The 25,144-nt window shown below is 36.8% G+C and overlaps 2 protein-coding genes across 3 annotated transcripts; one reads left to right on the top strand and one right to left on the bottom strand.

Moving 5' to 3' along the window:
- The first annotated feature begins 238 nt into the window (after window positions 1-238).
- On the top strand, window positions 239-18,716 carry LOC118436692. The gene is made up of 12 exons (XM_035855211.1): window positions 239-769; window positions 1,307-2,097; window positions 4,826-5,085; window positions 5,158-5,445; window positions 5,532-6,203; window positions 6,281-6,335; window positions 6,434-7,200; window positions 7,276-9,476; window positions 9,550-10,379; window positions 11,988-12,487; window positions 12,573-17,700; window positions 17,773-18,716. Exons 1-12 carry the CDS (start codon window positions 585-587, stop codon window positions 18,114-18,116), a joined length of 12,021 nt encoding a protein of 4,006 aa, XP_035711104.1. The 5' UTR covers window positions 239-584; the 3' UTR covers window positions 18,117-18,716.
- LOC110854766 (zinc finger protein 271) lies at window positions 18,689-24,099 on the bottom strand. 2 transcript variants are annotated; one of them, XM_035855213.1, is made up of 9 exons: window positions 23,764-24,099; window positions 23,392-23,685; window positions 22,749-23,037; window positions 21,565-21,918; window positions 20,933-21,054; window positions 20,450-20,603; window positions 20,235-20,360; window positions 19,478-19,816; window positions 18,689-19,054 (listed from the first exon to the last, which is right to left on the bottom strand). In XM_035855213.1, the coding sequence occupies exons 1-9, from the start codon at window positions 23,852-23,854 to the stop codon at window positions 19,012-19,014; spliced, it is 1,812 nt and encodes a 603-aa protein (XP_035711106.1). In that variant the 5' UTR covers window positions 23,855-24,099; the 3' UTR covers window positions 18,689-19,011. The 2 variants fall into 2 exon arrangements, with proteins under 2 accessions (XP_035711106.1, XP_021958905.1); XM_022103213.2 differs by having other exon boundaries at window positions 22,749-23,016.
- Window positions 24,100-25,144: the final 1,045 nt, after the last annotated feature.

Genomic DNA, 25,144 nt, shown 5'->3' with positions numbered 1-25,144 from the left:
TGTTCCAAGGTAAATTAATTGTGATCTTTGACCTGTACGACTTATCCTGACATTCGAATAGTACCTTAACCACTACAAATTTATCCATGCAAAATTTCAAATTTGCATCTTCTCTTTCACCCAGATAAACCGGGAGGAATCAGTATACATATGTATGTACAGTCTTTTGACATACTGTACCTGCACATCACAGAGATATGAAGAGACTCCAGTTTTATCTCTGTTCATTTATTGATAGCATGATTTTCGTTTATCGACAGCCTTGTTAAATAAGACCTCAATTCATAGATATGAAAGGCAACTTATTTATAAGTTACGCTCAAAACGTTTCATTAAAATTTGTTCGTTGCAGTTTGCAGTTACATAAGCATATTTGCACTTACGTTTTACAAATATTTCATTTTCCAGCGTTCGTTCTGAAGTATTTAACTCAGGTTAACAAACTACTATGTAAAGCTGGAATACCCATTCTAGCATTAGTTTCGTGGGCCGATTGGAACGGTGGTTGTCATGTGCAGGGGAACTTCCTACCCAACAATTAAGTGTTAATACGCATTGGTCACGCACCTCCGAGAAATAAAAAAATGAAGACCACCGATGTAAGCTGGAGATCCCGAATTGATGGATTTAAGTTCAAGAAGACGTCAAAAACAATTTCAAAATTTAAGACACGTGAATGCACACTTTATAAAATATTATGTGCAACTGTGGCAGCAATTTTGCTAATAATTGGTGGAGTAGAGTTAAATCCTGGCCCTCAGCAAAGAAGGTAATATGTACAAATGTTAAATGAATGAACGTGGGTATTGTTTTATCTTTATCGTAACCAATTATTTATTTAGTCCAGGCGTAGTTTTACATTTTTATAACGGGTATGTAGCGCAGATTACTTATGTACATACAGGGTGGTTTAAATGTCAGGTGACAATGGAAAATTTGTCAATGGGAAAAATTCGCAAATCTCCATTAGTTAGCGAAATTTTGCCTTTGAAGTTCAATATTTTAAGAATTTGGTCATCAGTGTTCCATAACTTTTGATAAAAATTAATAAAAATCTCAATCCCAATTCCATAACTAATAGTTATTAACTAATGGAGATTTATTTCCGAATTTTTCCCATTGAAAAATTTTCCATTGTGACCTGACATATAAACCACCCTTTATGTACATAAATCTCAGAATAAAATGCACACCTCATATATCGCATATAATATAAAGCCTCCTTTTAAAGTAATTTATCTAATGTTACATTTACATTAAGTGGACCATTTCAAATTAGATCATTCTGTATTTCTGACAATTTCAGTGTCGATAATACTTTGTCCGACAGTCCAACAGAATCAGAGGATGGCCCAACCGAGCTCGAAAACTTATACGAGGCTGGTTTCGTTTTGGTTGAAACCGGAAGTGTCGCCTATCTTACGTCCTTTGTAGTCTCACTACTTCAACATGCCTCCAAAAATTATGAGACGCAACTCAACATTGATGACCTCCCACTAAATTCTGCCCTACAAAACTGGCACCATTTGACATCTAAGCGTCGCCAAAATATTCCATCCGGGTCCGTAACAAATTCCAATTTTTTTGAGACAATCTGTGAAACTGTGGAAGCAGAGAAAGACAAATTTGAAACCGATTTCAGCCCGGAGACACAAAATAGAATAATAAAACTGACTGAGACATATTTTCATAGCAAAATTGATCTCAAAATTGTACAAACCACAAAAGACTTTTACGCCGCACGTGAGGAAAATCCAGATCATTGCTTCCTCTACAAAAATATGCTCGAAAAAACTTTCTCCTTAATTCTTGATCGTGCGCAATTTCAAGATGATCCCGATTCCAGGGCGCAATCAATTATCGAATATTTACGAACCTCCACCATTTTCCAGTCTCACTTCCGAACAAACTTTGAGCCCTTGTCAATATTTGAGGTACGAAAGAAGTGTATCGAAATGAGCAAGAGGCTACTAGAAGCGGAGACTATTTTTGTGAGTTTGGAAAGGGTTGGACTACTCGGCCAAGATATTACTTACTGTCGGCTGCTTCAAATCCTGCTTGAATGTGAAGATCCGAAACTAATGTTTAAGAAAAATGGTAATGATCACATATCTATTTACGCATATCTATTTATGATTGATGAGATAATGAGATGGGTTGGTAATGCATAATAACTTAGGTCACCGTGCATTGCATGAGAGCTACACTCTAAATAAAGTTGTGAAAAATCTACTCAAGGTTGACTAAAATATTTAGTGGGGGCAACACTTGTGCACAATGTGTACAATAGTTGGACAGGTGCTTGCACAACGTTATACAAATTGTACCCAATTGTTGTCATCCCCAGTTTTTACTTAGGCTTGGGTAAACCTTGCACAACTTTATTACCCACTTCGCCCCTATAACGACTATGTGGCGTATTTGACCTTTACGCCGAATACGACTATGTGGCGTAAGTTCCCTTGGCTCCGAAATACGACGATGTGTCGTATTGACCCTTGACAACGGAAACGACTATGTGGCGTATTTTCCGTTCACACCGGCATACGACTATGTGTCGTATCCAGAAAAAAAAATTAGGTCATTGCTCTTCCAAATATAGTTTTCAGTCAACAATCCGCCATTTGGGCGGGAAGATGAATTGCGGGAGGTAAAAACAATTTATAGCTAACTGGCTATTTCTAGCTAACACGCCCAGTTTTGAAAACTGCTGTTGCATGGAATTTTCGTCACATATTTCAACAGCGCTTTCAGATAAAATTAGTGAAATTGTTTTTCTCGGATTTAGAACGCCCCAACGAAATTTTTGGCGGGAAAACTAACCACTGGAGCCGATGAAATCTCGTTGGGCGGAAAAATTAAAAGATTGTCCGGAAAGTAGCATATAATTTTCCAGTTAAAATTGAGTTATATTCAAAATGCGCTAAAGTATGGTTTCGAACAGTTGATGCTATAATTATTCACTACCACTGCTACCAATTTAAAGTCACTGTAAGAAAACGTTTGTTTTCCCTCCCTAAGTATGCGTAAATTCTATGCATGTTAAATGTACAAGAAGCAATTTTTACACATTTTAGTCTGATTACAAAATTATTTATAGCCAATGTCATGAATTGAAAGCCATATTTGCTATGTTTAATTTTCCCGCCAAAATCGGCTTCTATAGCCCTTGACGCGCGATAATCGATTTTTGGAAATATATGTACTATTATGCACGTAATAATCAATGTTTGTGCAACTTTCCATGCGATTACAATCATTTTTTTAATTCGGCGTGTTGGCTATTTTCGGCTATAAACATTAGTCGTTCGCAAAAATGCACAAAGGCAAATTACAACTCAAAATCCGTTCCCAAATGGTTATTCGCATCAACGTTCATAAAAAAGTGTCCAGAATAATTCCGGTGGGAACACCATTTTTCAATTCATCTCTCAGTAATTAACGTCATGCAGTAGGTGAAAATTTCGGGGTCAAGGGAAGAAAAAATTCGCCGTTACTAGGGGTGAAAGGTATGAAAATATTCGTCTCTCAGGGGTGAAGTGGTTAAGGGGTGAAGCGAAGCGAAATCACTTTATGGAGACGTGTTGTCCGTCCGTCTTTAGAACGAAGAATTTTGAATTTCATTATCCATGCTGCAAAAAAATCTGAAAGGAACAAGGCTGGTGTACCCATTGTTAGTTGCCAACAATTAATAATGTAAACTGGTAATACCAGTTTACCGAATTTTTGCAATCTTTCTGTTCCTAATTAAATTATGAAAAGAAAGATTGCAAAAATTCGCACAAAGTTCATCAATTTTGCAGAACCCCTGCACTGAATCTGTTCGATTTTGGTATCCAGTATTTAGCATCAAAAACGTACAGTGCAATACAGATTAATAGGGCACATAACAAAACTTGCAATATGTAGATACTGTAAGTTTTAGTACAATTTCATGCAAACTTTCGTGCAAAGTTATATAGAGCGAGTACATCCATGGAAATATATGACTTTTTAATTTTTTATCCCGAACCAGGGCTTATGTAATTGTCATGTCCGTCTGTCTGTCTTTCGATAACTCTCGAACGAGTTGACCGATTGACTTGAAATTTTTACCATATGCATATTGGACAAAGTAGGAAACGAGTTCGAAGATGGGCGAAATCGGTCAAGTGGTTGACCGGTGGAGGTCATCGGAGTGGGTGGGGTATTATGCACCAAAATTTCAAAATTGTCGTAGAAAGCTGAAATTTTCATACGCTGGGACCCGTTGGGTGACCCAAACCGATTTTCATAACTTGTCGCAAAAAGCTGAAATTCGGGACAGTGATACTTAATGGCTTCTCATGAAATTATATGAAATCAAAGATGAACAAAAAGTAACCAGAGGGGCACTAAAGGCGTATCCATACCGATTTCTAAGAGTTTATAGATTCAGCTAAAATTTAGTGTTGAGTCGAAAAATAACTTAGATTATAATTTAGGAGGGTTGAATTTCGAAATTTGTATACGAACAGCCTCCACTGCTTGTGGTATTTGGTGCCAAGCAATACTAGCAAGTGACGTTAGTTAATGCACGAATTAGTGAAAAATAGTATAACATTTTGACAAACATGGGTGTACTAAGTCCTGGTTCGGGCTAAGCAAAGCTGTACTGACAGGTTTTAAATTAAGTTAATGTTATATATCAATACTTAACACACACAACTCCAGAATGTTTTGCACTATTGCTGCAAAAAATGAAGATTGTGTGTTCTTTAAATTATGCCTACATAGGGCGAGTAACTTTTAATCATATACACATGGTAAATTTACACTGTTTATTTGTATATTTCAATTTCTTTAGAATTTGTGAACCAAGAACTCTCCCGGCTTTCCCAGGAATATTGTCGCAGTATTACGTACGAAATGAAGGAAATTTTGCTGGCAGATATGGAGCAGGCCGTTCAGGAACTAGTCCTTGCTGTACGGGAAAAACAGTGCGAAGAGGACCAGAAATTGTCCCATACTATAGAAGATGCTGAACAAATATATCAAGATGCAATTAAACAAAAATTAAACTCAATGAAGGAGCTCAAAATTCACGAAAATATGTCCGCTGAAATGGTACTAAATATTATTTTAATATTTTTCTATTTTTCTACTTAACAAAAATTTTAAATAAATAATTTTTTATAGAAACGTAAAATTGAAGACGAAATCAATAAATTGAGCGTTGCCATGGCCCTGAATCAACTTCGCCCACGTTTATTGAAAACAAGACCTAAATCATTAAGCTTAACTAAAAGCTATTCAGTCCCCTCAAACTTTACTGATCTCACCTTCTTGAAGAAAAATTTTGACAGCAATCTGATCCCTCAAATCCTCTTGAGTAAAAATGCAATAGAGAAGGCGACCTTAACGGAACTCGTTGAGTTGTTAAAGCAATGTACCCAGCATAATTTTGTCCACCCAGAAAATCATTCTGTAAGAATTATAAAAAATAACATTTTGAAAATTTTCGAATGTACTTATCATAACAGTTAAAAAAAATATTGTATTTAATGTTGCAGACAAGTTTAAAATTTAATGGAACTCATCTCTACCTGAGTGAATGCCTTAAGGATCCCAAGTTATTAAACTATCTCGACCAATTTCGGGAAAACTACACCCAAAGTCAAATTTCCATTGAATTTCATGGCGTTGAAACCCTTACGTTAGATGTGGATTTAGACCAAAATATTTTTCACGGAATAGATGTCACCTTTAATTCGAACAAGATTTTTGTCGAGCCCCAATCCAAACGGACTGTAACCTTAGATGTCAGTGGAAATAATGCCAAACAACACAAAATTTCGAAACCACGAAAACCAGCTGCGACAGGTTGTAATGGGACTGATGGTTTGCACGGAAACGTTGGGGAATCCGGTGGAAACATTTTTCTAATATGCACCCAGAGTATTACTGGAGAAGCAAAACTAATTACCAAGTCGAATGGTGGAAATGGAGGGCGTGGCCAGGATGGAGGAGATGGCTCAGATGGTAAAAATGGATTGGATGGGACTCATGGAAAACTTCCGGATGAAAAACCAAAATCTGGTAAACGTTTACTTAGGGAAGGTACGGTCGGTTTACCGGGGGAAAGGGGAGGAGATTCCGGAAGAGTTGGAAGCGGCGGTTTGGGTGGTGTTGGCGGTTACATAATAACCAGAATGGGGGATCAAGTCCTACAAGAAAAAGGAAATGTACATGAATAGTTACATATAAGTATATACGTGAATTTCATATGAAGTATTTTATTCTTATATTCTGACATTTTTAGGATGGTAAACCAGGCGACGATGGTGAACCTGGCATTGCTGGGACTGGAGGCAAAGGTATCAAAGTTAAAGAGTACAAAATAAAATATTATAAAAATACCCTCAAATACAAGATGCCCAATATAAATGTAACAACCAAATATTAAAATTTCCAGGGGGGAAGCCTGGAATCGATGCTGCATGGATTACCTACAGTGCATGGCCTCATGATCCATGGCAAAGAATTGTCGGAAAGCAAGGAGAGGAAAAAATAAATCTGGATCACCATGATGGTTTCTGGGCAGAAGGATACACAGTTGATAGATTCTCTGCTAAACCGTCAGGCATCTGTGGTATCAATGGAATACGAAGAAACGAAAAGTCCACAATGACTCGATCCCAAGCCAGAGCTAAATATCCAGCAAAGAACAGTTTGATCAATGTCCGAGATCACAATGAAGCAGACGACAACATTGAGTCTCACTCTATCCTGCATGCTCAAATTTCAGGAAAATGCAAACAACTAACTGAACTAGAATCTAATTTAGGAAAGCGGAGGCGCCTGGTGTATTCTTTAAAGGAAGGAGAATTGTTACAAAGAAGGTGTCTGGATAATTTCAAAAATGAGAAAAAGACAAACTCAAAAAGTATCACGGAACTAGATAAATTCAGGGAGGATATAAACACAGATTTCAAAGAGATTCGTACCAAGCTACACAAAAGTATTCACACCCATCACCAGGAAATGCATAAGATAACAAACCCATTCTTGGGGATGGATAATACAAATGAAGTTAACAATTTAGAAGTTATAGAATTATTCAAGGATGGAATATCTGACAGCTTTATTGGAAACATGTCCCCCACGATCAAATTTTTCCAGCAAGTTTTAACAAAGGCCAATAGTTACGAAATCTTTCTTGAGGGAGAGAAATATTTAATGGTAATTATAATTATTTATTGAGATTCATGCGAATTTCCAGGTTCTTATCCTTATAACTTCACTTGACAATTTCAGCATTTTCTTCACGAAGACGATCAAGTTCAATTAGAGGCAGCGAGTTTCCTTAACAATGTCCTAAAAATGGGACAAGAAGAGATCAGTACAATTACCATCTTTCAGCCGTTGCAGCTATTGGAACAAATCCCTTTGGCATATCACACCTTGAAGTCAGTTAAAGCTGAGAATCTTCCTAAAATCGACAACGTACAATATAATAATGCATTTTCCTTCATCTCCAATCTCGTAATCAACAGACAAACGTTAGACCCTTCCGTTATGACACAATGTGAAGAACTTTCAAAACGCCAACATTTTAACGCCGTTCAAAAATCAAACATTCGCGCAATTCTTGTTCCTTTCTATTGCACTCAGTGGATTCCCAGGCTTAAAAATGCATGGAACAACAAAAGTAAGACAACCTACTCAATTTTTCAACCTTTCTCAATGGCAAAATCAATGGCAAGTTGGACGAAGGATCAAATCCAAGGGACGAATCAGGATACGGAGATTGTACTGGACGATTGTGCCTTCAAAATAATTACCGTTACACTACTTAAATGGCAGCAAGATTTGCCGACCAATTTAAGTGAAATTAACCTTCTAAAAATGTTTGAAGATTTCCTTGGGAAATACGACTCACACAAAAGCCTATTTAAAAACCAAGGAGAGTTACTCCAGAATTTTCTAAACCAAGAAATTGGGATAAACATGGATGAAATAATTTCCAACCTTAAGTCGGAATCCAAGAAATTCGTTTCATACTTTGATCTGTTGATATTTATGACGAAACATTACACCTACGACATCACCACGTTAGACAAGTTATTCCGTGTACATTGCAAACTAATTAAGAAACAACGTGGAGATTTCGCAATTCGCTTAAAGGCTGGAATTGAACTGGCATATAAATATAAATTTCAGGAACCCATTTTATCTCAAATATTCAAAGTGGGGAATAACGAGGAAGCGGACCGGATAAAATTTGAACTCGTGCAGATCGTGAACTCAATTGAAAAATTTGAAACAAGAAAATTTCACCTGCAAAATCTTTTGCAGGAAATTAAGCAAAATGAGAATTTTCAGTGGGATGCCAAATTGACAGGCTTAAAAAATACACTGATCAACAAGTCCCAACTACCGAGATATTTTCATAATTTTACTACAGGGCAGAAAATTATTGAAAGAATATCCGCCGTGAAAAATATACAGATGATTCTACAAAATTCGGAGTTTTCGGCGGACGAATTACTTACTTCCTGTTTTGGCTTCAAATTTGAGGAGAGTTTCAGAACAATACACCACACATTAAATACATCCAAATATCCCACTGTTCTTGAAGATTTTAATATATGCGTCACGTCTTTTTGGAAGCGACAATTTGTTAATATTATAGGAAAGCACATTCGAAGCAACCATCATCATGAAAAGTTTGCTGATTGGAAAAGTAATGTTTTTAATGATGTCCAAGATCTTTTGGCTTCAAACAAAATCCTCAACCTTGACCAGGTTGAATTTTTTATGAAACTTAAGCTAGAGCAGGTCCACTTTGCTGGGCTGAAGCATGGCAGTATTAAACAATTGGATGAACTCCAGTTAAAGGCCGATGATGGCGACGAGCTTGAGCGAATTCGTCATATTCTTGAGGAGTTACAAGATTACACTTATTTGAAGTCAAGTAGGGCCCAGATATTTGCGAAGCTGTCAAAGGATCTGCAAGTCTGGCTAAGCCGTCTACTAGTTCATGAAGATAATTGTGAGATAAGTGAAATTGTACATAATCTTATTGCTTTTGTTAATGAAGCGGACTACAAGAAACTCATCAAACAACTTTCAGCCCAAAATCCCACAGAACTTGACGACTTGCTTACAGAACTAGAAATGGGTCTGATACGGAATTGGAAGAATATTGGAACTTTATCCCAATTTGACGTGGAAAATAGTAATCCCTTTGACGCTATAACTCAAGATCAAATCGACGCTCTCAGTTCACGATTAACAGAAATGATACAGTTTGTCAAGAAACAAATTAAAAACAAAAGAATTATGGAATTCCTACAGGCTGTGAGAAGCATGACAAGCAATCATTTTGACGCTACTCATATCAAATTATTCACGTCACATGTGTCAAAATTACAAGGAAAGGTGGAATCTGTCATTGCATCATTTGAGGAGAAAGGGAATGAAAGGATTACTGAGTTAGTTGTAGCAAGTTTCAGGTAAATTAATTGTTGTACAGTTTTATTATACGAAGTTTTACAACTATAAACAAGTGTATAATTGTTATTCTAGAACCAAGAATAACCCCGTGACATACTACTTTAGAGAATGGAATCTTCAATTTGAATGCCGATGGGATTGTATCTTAGAATTGGATGAGAAACATTTTCAATCAGCTCTCGAAGAATTTGTGGTCGTAAACAATATCGTTGAAGAGGCAATGGAAATGTGTGAGGATACCTTACCTCAAGATAGTAGCAGCACCATCTCAGATGAAGAACTACTCAAAAATGTACAAGAATCGTGTGCAAATGCTGACGCAAGAGTTTGGCCAGCTATTGAGCTTACATTAGAGATGTTGGATTACCTAGACATTTCAAAGAGAAAAAGGTACGATTTTTTGTTACAAGTGAAAATAGGAGAATCCGGCGAAAGCTACAAATTAGAGGATTATTGCAAATTTTTGAAAAAATTTCTATTGGCAACACAATCTGAAGAAATTCCGACGGAATTCAGTAATCCAGACAGATCAAATTCCATGAGAAAAATGCTCGTTCGACTCCAAAAATCTAAATTTAGGACAACTGAAATTAAGGAATTTTTGTTCCGTGTTTTTATGGATACAAACCGCGCTACAACCCTCAATGAGCAAGAATCACAATTATTTCGCAATATTTTATCCGAAGAGGAAGTGGTCTACTTTGATAAGCTCCAATCCCTATTGCCTCCAACCAAGATGATCACAATTTCATCCACTTTCAAAACATTGCCGGGTTGGGAAACTGAATTACAACATTTATGCATTCAATCCTGCTTTGCTAAATTAGTGGGTCATTTTGGTTCTGATGATAAATCGAAATTAGAAAAAATCCTGAATGAATGGAATCTAAAATTTTGCGCTGGTACGTCAATATCTAATACATATTTATTATATGCATGTTATGTGTAGTTAATTTGGTTAATGTGTATAATGTGTAGTTTGGCATGTAAAGGGTGGGCAACTTAAAAGTGGTACAGTGGCGTTTTGGCCATATTTCTGGTATCGCTGCTAAGATTTCTACCATTTTGTATTTTTTAGACATGTCATACGAATTGTTAATGACTGGTACAAAAAGGGCTCAAAATCGTTTATACATTGCGAGGAATTCATATTTGTCGAAAGTCTTAGGTAGTGGAAAGAAGTTGGATTCCTTCGGCATGCATAAGGATTTCTACTCTTTATTATTTTTGTAATTTTTCAGATAAGTTAAGCTATCAAATGCAGAAAAGCAAATTTGAAAAAATTTACATTTCTCCAAAAAATTGACGAAAAATTAAAATCCATGCTTACGTGACACGGAAAGTTGAAAATTATTTACCCTGGAAAGGCCAAACGAATTGTTATTTAGCTAATTTGACATGAGTTACCTAGAAAGCAACCCGTTGGAGAGTTCGGCATTAAAAACAAAACAAAAGTCGTCCCCAGGTAGTCAAAGCTTTGAAAAAGGCAACGTTTTTAATGTTTTGACAAAAAATTTCCTCCACCCAGTAAATTTATTCGCACAGGGTCAATATTTTTCCTGGTTAACACAAACTTATGTGGGGAGGTACTATGTGAAATAAATGAAGCGTAATCCCCGGAGGACGATAGTCGGGAACTATTTAATTTGAGGTATGCGAAAAGTTGTATGGGGCAGAATTCACCATGCTATCAAACCGTATCTAACTACTGTCAAATCAAACTAAATAGAGGACTGGGTGCTATCACAAGACTAACTAGGTAGTTGTTAATAAGTGTGGAAAATTTCATTCAAATTCGTCCAGCCATTTTGATTTTAAGACATTCTAAACCAAACAATTTGCGACTATGTGCTGTACCACTTTTAAGTTGCCCACCCTTTAGGTGACACTGTTCTTAAATATGTAAATATGTACATATTTTTTGTATGTATGTATGTACCCATCGTTGGGTAGGCAGGGTCGGGCAGCTTTCGCCATTCAAGTTACCGCGATGAAAAGTATGCACGCATGGCTTGGTTGCCGGTTGAGGGTCATCCACGCAGGATAAATATCTGCAAGTACGAAGCGAATACTTTTGCATGACGTTTCGACCCACAATTTGATTAATTTAATGCAGTTGGGGGGCAGATATTTACAGACAAACGTAATTTTTACCTACGATGAGCCCATAACCGAGATTCAAAGTTTTCTACATCTAAGCCCATTCACCATGGCTATTAGATTTGACTTTACCTTTACCAAGTCAAGTGTTTACCACAGGTGAAACTTATGGTGAGAAATCCCCGTCCCAAACTTCAAAATCATCAAATTATTGGTCAAAAATTCATGCAAAAGAATTTGCATAGCCTGTTCAACGGTTGCACCTCCGGAATCAAATCGTGCATTTCACAGTGTCATGGGGGCGTGATTGGTTAAAGTGGCTTAACATAACCACACCAAAGATTGTTGCATAAGAACAGCGACACCGACGAGCCAAAGTAAGCCTAATATCCTATTAATTTTTAATCCAGGTGAAAATCAGCACTATTACAAAACCTGGGTTAACACGACCTTCAAAATGACCCAAGCACTTGAGCTGATGCCAATTCCTCTGAGGCAGCTAGCTGAGTTCCTGGAAATATGCCTTACCCTGCCACTTTCAATGTTGGAAAACATAGTTGGCAAGCACCTTCCCTGTAATTATTTGAAATACAGTATCCTGGCAAAAACTGAAGAGTATCTTGAAGAAATAATCAACAGCCGGGGTGATGATAAAACATATTCCAAAGAAATCATTCACAAACTGGATAAACTGATATATTCTGAAGAGACTCAAATTTGGGATAAATTTCTCCAAAAATTAATCGAGGAATTGGCAAATAAGAGACCATCTATGGCTCTACTATTTGATATATTTGACGAACAAAACTTCTCTGATAATGAAACTAAGACGTTCATAATTAGTAAATGGGCGTCATTTCCAATTAACAAATGGAAAATTCAGTTCCGAGCCAAGGTGTATACGGAATTGGTAAATTGCAAAATTTTGGATTATGCATAAATAATGTCTCATAGACGATGGATAATTTTGAGTATTGTATTAATTTTATTTATAGATTTCCTGTGCAGAACCTACGCTTATTACTAAGCTGCTAGAGATCGACCAGAAATTCAGGTCCGACACTGAATCCTTAGTATCTCACTTTGTCAAACAAAATATATGCCAATTTGATATGCATCTTATCGCCAACGAAATCTTGGAGAAAAACTACGTCATAAATTCCAAGCTCATTTCAGATCTCAACACAAAACATGATACTATCTCCATATTAAAATATCTCGAAGAATTCACCAACTCATATCGACTAAAAGAAGTGAGGGGAAAGGCATTAATAACTGCTATGAAAAACCTTGCTATAAATCAATCGAATCCGAAATTACAGTTCGAAAGTTTACATCAAGATTTACGAGAAGCGAGGCGTAGCTTCCACGAGAAATCACAGCTCAAGGAGCTTGCAAGAAAAGAGCGAAAAATTCAAGATTGGACCCGGGAAGACATTACTGAATGGGTTAATATTGTCAAGCTACGCAAGAAAGACACAAGTATATTAAAATCTGACATAAAATCAGAACTACTTGCCGTAATTTGCCGTGCCTTAAGAATTCACAATAACGATGACCAATTCACTATGCGAGACACTCAACTCTGCGCCGTGCTGTTGTTTGTCGACGCAAAATTGCAAAATGTTGGAAGATTTGCTGAAATTGCAACTAGCGAAGGAAAAACTTTAATATCTGCCGTTCTCGCCGTTTGCTTATCCTTGGATGGAAATAATGTTTACCTGGTTACAAGTTCATCCGTACTAGCCGAGGATGGTTTTCAGAACATGTCAGGATTTTATTCTCTATTTAACATCGGTGTGGGAAATATTTCATCAAAAGAGGCGAGAAAAGGGACCACTTCCTCCGAGCAAATGCTTGAAAAACTCTACAAAAATCAAGTCCTTTATGGCGACGCAGCATCATTCGAGGCGGATCACTTAAATTGTTCTTATCTCCAAAAGAACTATAAGGGGGGAAGTAATGCTGACTACTTAATAGTGGATGAAGTCGACTCCATGCTACTTGATAAAGGATCCAATGTATTATATATTTCTCACACCATTCCAGAATTGAGATGGCTTAGGATTATCTTTATTGACATTTGGAGGATGGTATCCAACACATCAGATAGTGCGGATACTGCTATTAGCCGAAAAATCAAAATGAAATATACACTTAGCAAAAAACATCTACACTTCCCTCACTTCCTGCTAAAATTTGTCCAAGACAGGATTCCAATTTGGATTAATAATGCTAGGAAAGCAAAAGAAATGAAGCAAAATATTCCGTACATTTTGGCATCGGGAAATGATGACGACGGTAAGGTTACTATAATTGACAGTGATACTGGCGTTGAACAAAAGCAGACACAATACTCATACGGCCTCCACCAATTCCTACAATTAAAAGAAGGCAACAAGTTATCATCGGAAAGTCTTAAGGCGGTCTTTGTCTCCAATGTAGGCTACTTCTCAAGATTCAAGGGTAGAATTTTTGGAATAACAGGGACAATCGGCGAGGAAAATGCGACCAAATTGTTGAGCGATTTATACACTGTGGATTTTTACAAGATGCCAAGATTTAAAGCGAAACTGTGCAAGAAAGAATCATCCCAGCTTTTTAAGTCATCTGAACGGAAATTATATGAGTGTGCTATTTTTGCATCAGTCGCCAAGAGGAAAGCGACACAGCCAATTCTTTTCATTTGTGAAACCGTAAAGAGTTGTAAGCAGTTATATTCTATGCTGAAGAAATGTGTCAAAGAGGAAAATCTATTCTGTATTTATGAAACTGAAAAATATGACGAGTTTAGAAGAAGAATGGAAACCATAGCCATTACGTATGGAGACGTAATAATATCCACTAATTTAGCTGGGAGAGGAACTGACGTGTACATCTCCAAGGACTGCGATGCCAAAGGACTTCACGTCGTCTTAACGTTTATTCCACCAAATCTTCGAGTTGAGAAGCAAGCTTTCGGGCGAACAGCGAGAGGTGGGCAAAACGGGTCAACTGAATATATTGTGCTTGTGGAGGATCTTAAGGACACTGAATTTGAATTCAAGATAGAAAATTATAAAGAAGTAATGCGCGTCAAAGAAGATTCGCGCTTGAGGAATATCAGGAAGCGAGAATTACAACAAATCCAATTTGAAGAAGAGCTATTCACCCGTTTTGCTAAGAAACTCGAGCAGATTAAAAGCGAATTACAACAACCCGCTCACTTCAAAACAGGCTTTGCATACTTATTCAAATTTGCAAATAAATTATCGAATGAAGAAATCGAAACAAAGCTGCACATTATAATCAATCGCTGGGCGTTCTGGCTTGATTCCATTCAGCCCCTATTACAACTTCTTCACGATAATCCTGACGAGAAGAAACAAGTGATTACTGAAAAATTTGACCACTTTACCCAGGATCTATTTAAGATTATGAAAACTAACGAAACGCTTTGTCAGTCACCCTCAGATTTTGTAAAGGTCTCGAAAGTGTTTGACGAGATTGGGGAAGATACCAAGTCGATTGACATCTTGACGGAAGGGTTGCAAAACGAAAAGGAGTTCAATGAAATATTGTACTACTATCGAGGAATTTCATACTTGAAGCTTGATTGCAGCAAAAAGTTAGTCATGACCAGGCAGCAGGCAAGACATGATTTGAAACAGGCCGAAGTAAGGATTGAGAAACGAATCAGCAATTTGGAAGAACTTTTAGGCTTCTTTGATATGATGCAAAAATTATGTAGCAGCGATGAATCTTCAGTAGAATCGAGGAACATTGTACCAATGTTTAGGAACCAAATTGAAGCGGAAATTCATTTATACGAGCAACATATTGACCATTTTCTGAGACCATCGTTAGGCCACTGTTTCGATGACAACACGTTTAAAATGATACCAATGGTTCATCAAGATGAGGCAGAGAGTAGAGACATTTTAGAAGTGATACTTCGTCATGTATCTCCTTCCATAATAAAACCACTCAGACTCAGCATGAAAGTAAGAATGTGTAAAAATACCTTGTATATTGGTGACAACCCTTTGGATTTCAAGGTGCTCGATCTGAGTCTGGAGGAACCAAAACTTTCGCCGCTTCTACAAGAATTGATAAATTCATCATCCCGAGTTTTGGAAATTGAGCAGTTGAAGGATGTCATCGTCACGCGGGATGAAGTCATCGAGATGATTAAGAAATCGGAATTTTTATGCATTACCGAGGAGTACATTCTTATTGAAATAGGATTTGACGACTTTCGATTTGTTTCTGAATTCAAAGAAACAAATGAACATTATAAAAACATTGGGAAAATTCTTGGAGAAAAGAATATGCAAGCCGTGCCTGAAGAGGAAATATTGACGGAGTTCCAAAATTTTTTATCAATAGAAGACTCCAAGAGATTATATAAAAATTTGATTCAGGGTGGGTATTTAATTAAACGGTTTCACATAAAGGGAAATATATCTGCAAATGCCTGCAACTCGTTAAAACTAGATAATGAAAAACTTACCGGCCTCCCTCCTTCCCTTCAACCTATTCATTCCATTTTGTTCTCATGGGTTGTTATTGATGGAAAAATTTGTCCCAATTTGGATTCGAAATTTCTAAAAATAAATCCACAAAGTAACTCGAGAGACAATGAAGTCCGTGATATTGTTAATATCCTAATCTCAAGTGGAATTCTAAAACGTCCTAAAGTCAATTGGTCTCTGTCGTCTCATTTTCAAAAGGAAGATAAACGACAGAATGAAATCAAAGCTGAATTCCAATGGAAAACGACTACCCTTCATTTCATCAAAATCTATAAGGATTCTGTACTGATATCTGACCTTCGAAAGACGTTTAATAAATTTCACCTAAATGACCCAGATGAAAAAATTACTCAGGACGAAATAAATGACAAATTCCAAGAATACCTTGACCAAATCTCAGACCTTCTAATAAATTCCGTGGGAAAAATTAAAACCTTGGAGTACATGAAGATTGACAAACAGTACAAACATTTGTCGGAATGTTACACCGGAAGTTCCTCCCTTCCTCCAGAATTATTTGATCTCATGAGTGAAGATTTTGACAGAATTCCCAGCCTTAGGGAGAAAATACCTTGGTGGAGTAGTGGAGCATTTTATGTCTCAATTTTGGGCATATTACAAATTGCTGCAGGTGTCACAGTTGGCGTCTTGTCGGGCGGGATATTAGTTAACTTATCAATGATGTTGATTAGTGAGGGAGGAAGTGACCTCATGTTCGCTATACAATCCGGATGGGGTGGAACATTTTCCTGGAAAAGTTATGGAATTCATAAGGCTTTCAGTGTCGCTTGCTCATTGGCGACGGGGGGACTGGGTGGAATAACAGGCGGATCGTGGGCAACCATAATTGCTTTAGAAATAGCAGAAGAAATTTTTAAAAAGACTGTACTGACAGTTGGTCGTTACGTTGTACAAGGCGTGGGTACTTCCCTCTTAAATATGACCATAGAAAAGGGACTAGATATGCTGCGTGGATCCGTGATTACCATGGCTAAAACAACGTTCGACATATGGAAGACATCTAGTCAGGCATTCTTTAGGGCACAGGAAAGATTGAAAAACAGCCTTGGCCAACTCTATAAATCAAGTTATAGAAAAGGCCAGGCTGAGAATATTGTGATAAATGCCAAGAATGCGTTTGGTACATCTTCCACCACATCTCTAATCTACCATCAACTTCAGAATTCTTTACAGAAGGTGGCTAGCTTCTATGCGTGTAAAGTATCAGAAAAACTAGGCGCAGCTTTAGGCCATGGGTTCATTGACAAGGTGCTTCAGCTCTATAACATCTTGAAGACATTATTTTCATCCTTAAGCAATAGCTTGGAAAATACTATCCAAAGATTCACCTTAGAGTACATGAATAAGCTGTCAAAACATTTCGAAGACGAGGCAGTTGTCTTGGAGAAAAAAAGGGAACATGTTTCAGCCCACACAGAACAACTGGACCCAACAAGATGTGAAGCTTTTATCCAAACTTATACAAGTAATTTGGACTCTGAAATCGTCGAGGAAGGACTGAAAACTTTTCAATACGAAACCTTAGAACCCACAATGAAACAAGTGGGGGCTCGATGGTTGCATGGGAAATGCAATAGATGGTTTAAGGGTTAGTGGAAAATTAAAAAAAAACAGTATTAACTTGTTTTAAATATTAAATGCGTCTCAATTAATATTTTAGGTCAGGCAAACTACTCTGCCATTGGTGGAAACTCACCCGACTCGTCCAAATCGTCTATTTGGAAGGCTCTAAATAATAACTATGCAATTAAAACGAATGACAGGAATGGGTATGACGAAAACAACAAGGTCCGCAACAATATTTGGGATACTGAACCTGTAAAAGGAACATTCAACTATTTTGCAAGATGGGAGGAAAATTGGGAACAAATTCAAGATCATTGCAAATTTGTGGGGTCCGAGTTGGAGGAAAAAGCTGCATTTATTTTGAATGATGAATCAAGTTCGCTTTTAAATCATGTGGAAATATTGGGCATTAATATTGCCAGGACGTTTAAATTGTGATAAAACTTTAATAGCAACGTAGTAATTAAAGCGGAACTTCGACGGGAAGTTGAAAATTTGTATTACTTTTTTTCAATTTCAATGTTTAATGATAATACATTTAAATATATGGTTTGGCATGTTGTTATTACCTACATATGTATTACATACATGTATAAACTGTAAACTGTAAGAAATAAGTAATATTTTCAGTGCGGATAATACCTTTAAGGAAAAATATGTACACATATCCAAATGTTCACCCTGGTTCAAAATGTCGTTCCACAATTTCTAAACAATTTGGGCCCAATTCAATACAAACCCAATTAACAATCAATGCCTGGTCCGACTAAGGATAAGCGATTTAGGTACGTATGTATATTTCAACGTGAATTACAAGGAAGAATATTGCCATTAAACCACCATTACGATTATTGTTAATTAAATATTTATCGCGGCGCCTTATTAACTTTGAATTGATTCAGCAAAATATTACATATTGTCATGCTTACTCATGTGTATTTAAATATGTATATATATCTTGCGTAGGATAACATTTTACTTAATGAAAACGAAAAATGAAATGAAATTTCCATGAATAAACTATTCATTCGTTATTCATTTATTCAAAATTTTAAAGTAAATATATTCATTTACTATTACATAATTTGATCTCAAATTCGATAAGCATTAGGTGAAAATAATAATTATTCGTTCATTCTTAATGAATATGAAATAAATCCATTCAATATTCACTGATTCAAAAATCTTGAAAAAATTATTCCCTAACTATTAACCAATTTATTGGATAATGGATTAATTATTTATGTATTAATTCTATATCGAATACATGATTGTGAACAGTGACGGATTGCGGCATTTTACTCAAGTGTAAAGGTCTAAGTTCCTGGTGAAATTAGGTCGTCGCTTGCTTATTTTTGTGGCTGGTGAGGACATGACTGTATAAAGACAAATAATTAACAACCACGCTATCAGGGTACATTGACTGTATCCTTAGAGAATTTCTAGATAAGGTAATGTCAGTAAAAAAATCCTAAACTCTTTTTGAAAGATTTGAGAAAGTGCGTGGAGGGTTAGGTTATCAGTGAAAAAATAAAATACTCGGATCATTCATAAAATGAAAGCCAGGGATTTTTAGGTAGCATTTCTATTTAGCTTAATGATAACTATTTTACTTATCAATTGAAAATATTCATTCGCATTTTATGGTAGATCTGAGTACTCGATCTTTCTTGAGTTACCGAACTCTATCAGCATAAATTCTACAAAAAAAATTGAGGAAATTTTTGATTGACACGATCCTATCCTGAAATTCTCAAAATTCATGGACCTCCCCTCAATATGATAAAAAAAACACTCACTTGTCCAAGTCATTTTCCCTCCAAAACAACTCTTCACAACCCACCAGAGGGCACGTGACTATATTAATGTCCATTTTCTCCAACAACTCGGGAGGATGGGCCACTTTACACATGACGACCTCATGAGCCGCACAATCCTTCGGGGACGACAACCACATCCCACAGACGGAACAGGGGCACTTCTTTTTATAATATGCTGCCCGACTGTAATCGGTAAGGTTGTGCTGGGCGTAATACGTGTTCAGTTCTTCGCACATTTCACCCCTTTGCAGAAGACTGACCCGACTACGGGGGACATCCCTGGGGGTATTGGGGATTTCGCTCTTCCTGGTTTCAGGTCTGCAAATAAGAAAAGTAGTTTATAATCTGGGACAACGTACAACGTATGTATTTATGGGTAACATAAATCCAGAAAAGTATTTAAATCTTGCTCTGAAACTTTGGTAATGGATTTTAAATAAGTTTGTTAATGACTAAATATGTAATAAGTAGACGATTGACCCATATTTTTGAGTTTTTCTAAATATCATTCAATGTAAAGTTCGTGAGTTCAATTCTGGAGAATCATGGTTCAAGACTTCGTTAGTTCTATTAAATTTACATTTTCTATGCATGCCACATTTTGCCGATCAAACATTACTTCTAAACCAACGAAACAATCTAATCTACCGGAATATGCCTAACACGGTAGATAAATAACTGCCTAGTGTTACTCGGTATTACTTTTTACAGAATGATAACAAAACATTCGACTTACACAGTTAACTGAGACGTGGACGATTTACGCAGCAATTCCGCGATCATACGTTGGCCAACAACGACACTTTGAACTATATCAATCGAGGAGGTGGCGGAGGATTCCGTATTTTCGCGTAGCGTGCATCTACATGCATTAAAATTAATACAGAAACACGCATAATAATTACTTGCTTTTAGTATTTTTACCAAATGAGAACAAAGCAATTGACTCACCCGTTTAACTGAGAGGTCGAAGATTTGCGCCGCAATTCAGCGATACGTTCCCCAACAAGAATACTTTGAACTATATCAATGGCGGAGGAGGGGGATTCCGTACTTTCGTAAAAGTTGGGGCTCGATTCCGTCTCGATCTTGATGGGTTGACTGCCTGAAAAGTTGAAGGAATCGTGTAACCGTTTTGCTCTTTGATTGAGGGTACAATTTCGGACTAGAAATCTTTACAAAAATCTCACATTTTACTCTAAAATTGTATTCCTGAAAATGGAAGAGTGGCTTACGTACACTCTAAAAATAATGTTGCCTTTTTGAGAACTATTTAAATGCACCCAGATTAAATAAACTATGCTTAATCCATAATAAACTTTATTCTGGATTTGATACAATTTACTTAATGTAAATTTCCAAGTATAGGACGTTATCTTTGTGATGTCGTTGACACTTTACGTCACAATTTACATAAATATGCAGATAACATACCCGTTTTAAGTGTCTCCACAATTTTGCACAGCTTCTCATGCACGGCGAGTTCTTGACTGGAGGTGTAATTACAATCACACGAGGAACACCTGAAGACGTTCTTATGTATGGTTAAGACGTGGCTGAAATAAGTAAAAAGTTTGCATTAAAAAAATGCATAAATTTGCATATTAGCTTCGTGAAAAAGGATATTTTGTACAGTCTAAAATAATTCGTTCCGAAATACTGAGCGTTCTCACATCAACGTGCGCATGTCTCGCAAATTAAGCATAGCAACATATTATGTAACTCACAAAGTTATGGGAGATTTCGCAAAAATTTTGCTGGAAAACCGTGGACTATTTTTCGCAAATTTACCCAGCAATTGGGCATGTTTTTATTTTGCAAAATGAAGTATTTCGCAAAGTCATTCCCAACATCACCCGCAAAAAATACAGAAATCCAAGGAAACGAATCAAAATATATAGGTGTTTTTAGTAGATTTTCGAAGTCATATTTTGCTAACCCCCTCAACACAGAAATACTTTAATCTTCGCAATTTTCCTAAATTAATTTCGATGCGAAATATTTACAGTTGTCGTGAGTACGCCCACTGTATGAAAATATTTTGCCCAGCCCTGATCTCATCTCACCATTTCAAGTCGCCCTCCGTAGCAGAGACGTATTCACAGCAGGCCAACTCACACCTCCATAGCTTGAGGCCCACCCTTTTCAATTCGGCTGGGGAATGGACCACGCCACACTTGATGGCTTCATGCGCCGCGCAACGCCGCGCGGTGGTCAACTCCCTCCCACAAACAGAACAGGGGTACTTGACCTTATCGTGGAAGGCACGGGTGTGCTTGGATAGGAGGGTGTTGTTAGAAAACGCTTTCCCGCAGTGGACACACTTCTTGTTCTTGATCTTGTTCTTGTTCTTGAGGCGAGGACGAGAATAATTTGTGCAAGTTTGAGGGTCCCTGAACATCGGTACGTTTGGAGCCGGGCTGTAAATCAATTGGCAACGATATTGCATAAGTTTTACTGTTTTATACATCTTCATAATACAAATTTTTAGTTCGTTGACAATTAGAAATTTAAAAATCACGGTAAAATCTTGATTGTTCGGACTCGTTTCTATTTTTTTTTATTGTTTGGGTTGCAGTATTGGGGACCGTCCATAAATTACGTTACGTGAGAGGGGGTAGGGAAGGTCTAAGGCTCCAATGATATCGTGCCTATGTGACACATGGTACGATAGGTACGATATCACGTGTCAACGGTTAACTGTCCCCTCGTGCTAACGGCGGGGAGGGGGGGGGAGTGTAGAAAATTGCGATTTATGCGCGACATAATTTATTGATCACCCCTCGCATAATAATGCCAAATTAACCATGGTATATTTATGTAAAAACACTACTATTAAAATGTATTTTAAGTGCCCATTTGGCAAAAATCGCAAACATAACTTAATCGTCGCATACGAGTATCACCACCTTTAAAGAATCTCTTACATAAATACTAAATTCAATGAATATGTATTACTAATCCAGATAACACCTAATAATTTTGTCAAAAATTTGAACTTTTTTAAACAATAAGATTTCTAAGATGATTTTACAATGCAACCAACTAAGGCCTACGAATTGCCCGCCCAAATAACTTTTCAAATTCTCTTCAGGGGAACATCCATATATTACATCAAAAATGTGGGTGGGTGGTTATTAAATTGATCGTCTATCTTTATCAACTTAAGCTCAGGCGTAGGATATAGAAGGGGTGGTTGGTCTAAAACAGGGCGTAGTTTAGACCACGTAATGTATGTATGTTCCCTTACCCAGGTTCAACTTCTACTGCCAACACATCTTCTGAATCTGGCTGCTCTACTTTCACCGTGACGACGAGGTTATTTGATACCGTGTCGTTCCCAAGAGTTGCAGGGGGTCCACCGGTAAAAACGCTGCGAACAATGTCTTCATTTCCGGTCGGGCCATTTATTGCGACCCTCGTCGCCTCGACTTCTCTCCCAAAAAATTGGATCGCACCGTCAAACGCGCTTATTTCCGAGCCATGATTAGCATTTAGGGGGACGGGATTATTGGAATCTGAAATGGAAGGAAGAAAATCTGCAAAAAATAGTATGAACAAATTTCTCAGGAAGAAAAGGAATTTTTGACAATGATGCAATTCACCACGCAGTCCTTTGTAACCTTGTAAAATTCGCAGGCATACGAACTTTTACAAAATTTTACCTACATTTCTTACAAATAGCTATAGCTCACCAATTTTTGGCAAGCTTACACCGATCGCGGTTGCAAAAGTTTACATAGCAATTTTACAAAATTCATGGATTTACAAAGTTCCCAAGGACTGTTTGAATTGATAATTTTAAAGTTCTAATTTCTTATTGTTAGAAGTAAAATTTCACATGTACAGACAAATTTGCATGACTATAGTAAACCGTTCATATTCATAATTACCTGATTTTCTCTGCTGTACCAACCTGGACAAAATTTCTGCGATTTGTCTCCTTATAATTAATATTTCCTCGTGTAAATTCCACACTCTGCAAACTTCTTGGATACAATTTTGGCACGATATTGATTCAGGGTTGATCTCATTTGAATAATTGGCGAGGTCAAGCTCTATCAGGAAATTTTTGCAAAGCGCAATCTGTTCCGCGACGAGGGATGCGGAGAAGGGCAATCTCGAATCTTGAATTAAAGATGAGCAAAGGAAACAATAATTGGCATCTTGTTTCTCACTTTCTTGTCCTAATTGCAAAATAAAAAGGATTTAATGGCTAAATTTCAAGTTAGTTTTAAGTAATTTAAAAATAATGGTTGACTTACTGAGCCAATTTTGCACCGCTGTTTCAACCCGGTCGTCCCGAGTGAGGTGGACGTAAGGGGATAAATTAGTTGAGGGAAAAATTTGCACCATTTTCGACAAAAATTGATTAAATAATTAACTTACTCCTTAAATAATGTTGTCTATTGTGTAAATAAAGTAGTTTGTATCTTAAACAGCTACATAATCTGGGAGGTTTCTAAGATCTGCTAAATTTTTATAAGCCCAGACAACACAATGTTGCAAATATTTGTGCAAATTATTTAATTTTCTGCAATAATACATAATATAAACAAACTTTTGATGGAGTGAAAGTCGAGAGCAGATGACGTGGTGGATTGCCGCTCTCTTTGTCGTCTCTTTTCATGCATTTTCTCTGCACGCTGCTTCGCGTCAGTTTTCATGGGATTTTCATGAAATTGTGTACTCTCCTCGTATTTAGGCGTGTCGCGGTCACCTCACTTGCATAAATCTCACTATATCCATCCTCCGCGATAGGGCTTTACTTTAGTTGCATAAACTCTATGCTCTCCTTAAATGCGGCAAAATATTCAAATGAGCTGACCGCCAATAAAAATTTGACAGTGTGTGTTTTGCATTCCACATACCAATGTACATATTTACGCAGACTGGGGAAAATCTTTATTGAAATGGTTAAGATTAATTAATCTTAATCTACATGCATATAAATTATATGATATAATCTTAATCAACAAATTCAGTAATTTTAATCAAGAAGTTTAATCTCAATTTTTTACGTTAACTGAATTAAGTCTAACTTCAAATTTTAATCTTCCACTTCAATCGCGATTCAAGCGTTTAAGTTAGCAAATACATTATGTTATCAACATCTCTGTTTAAATATGTTTCAAAACATGTCATCAAGCATATCATGACCCTGTGCGTCAAGGAGGAATAGTTCGACGCCACAATCGTCGCAGGTTTTTAAGCATTTTGGGAAAAATTGCCCATTCATTAATTAGCTATTTATGTATGTAAAATTTGAGGTAAATAAGCATTTAAATTCAAATCCGACTTTTTAATATACCTCGTGTATTAAGAACAATGTAAAATGAATAATGAATACCATTATGCATTAATTCTTCATGAATATTAAATAAATTAATATTTATTCAGTTTTGATTTAAAAAATTACATTATCATCTCCAGCCGGTCCAACTGTTAAATTCCAATAAATCAACTATCCAGAGGATAATTAAAACTGCCGTGTACATACACCATATTTGTTCCAGATACTTCCAGAACAATTTCATGATAATTATTGATTGATTAGTTAGAAGTAGGATGACAAATTGAAAAAGTGGGCTTTCCATTTCGCAATCTGATTTCTCAAACAACACGAGGCACTCAGTAAAGAGTATG

This window comes from Folsomia candida, unplaced genomic scaffold (genome assembly GCF_002217175.1).
Source record: "Folsomia candida strain VU population unplaced genomic scaffold, ASM221717v1 Fcan01_Sc010, whole genome shotgun sequence".
In the NCBI taxonomy this organism is placed as follows: Eukaryota; Metazoa; Arthropoda; class Collembola; order Entomobryomorpha; family Isotomidae; genus Folsomia; species Folsomia candida.
The sequence above is the reverse complement of the archived record's forward strand: the minus strand, read 5'-3'. Positions and strand labels throughout refer to the sequence as shown.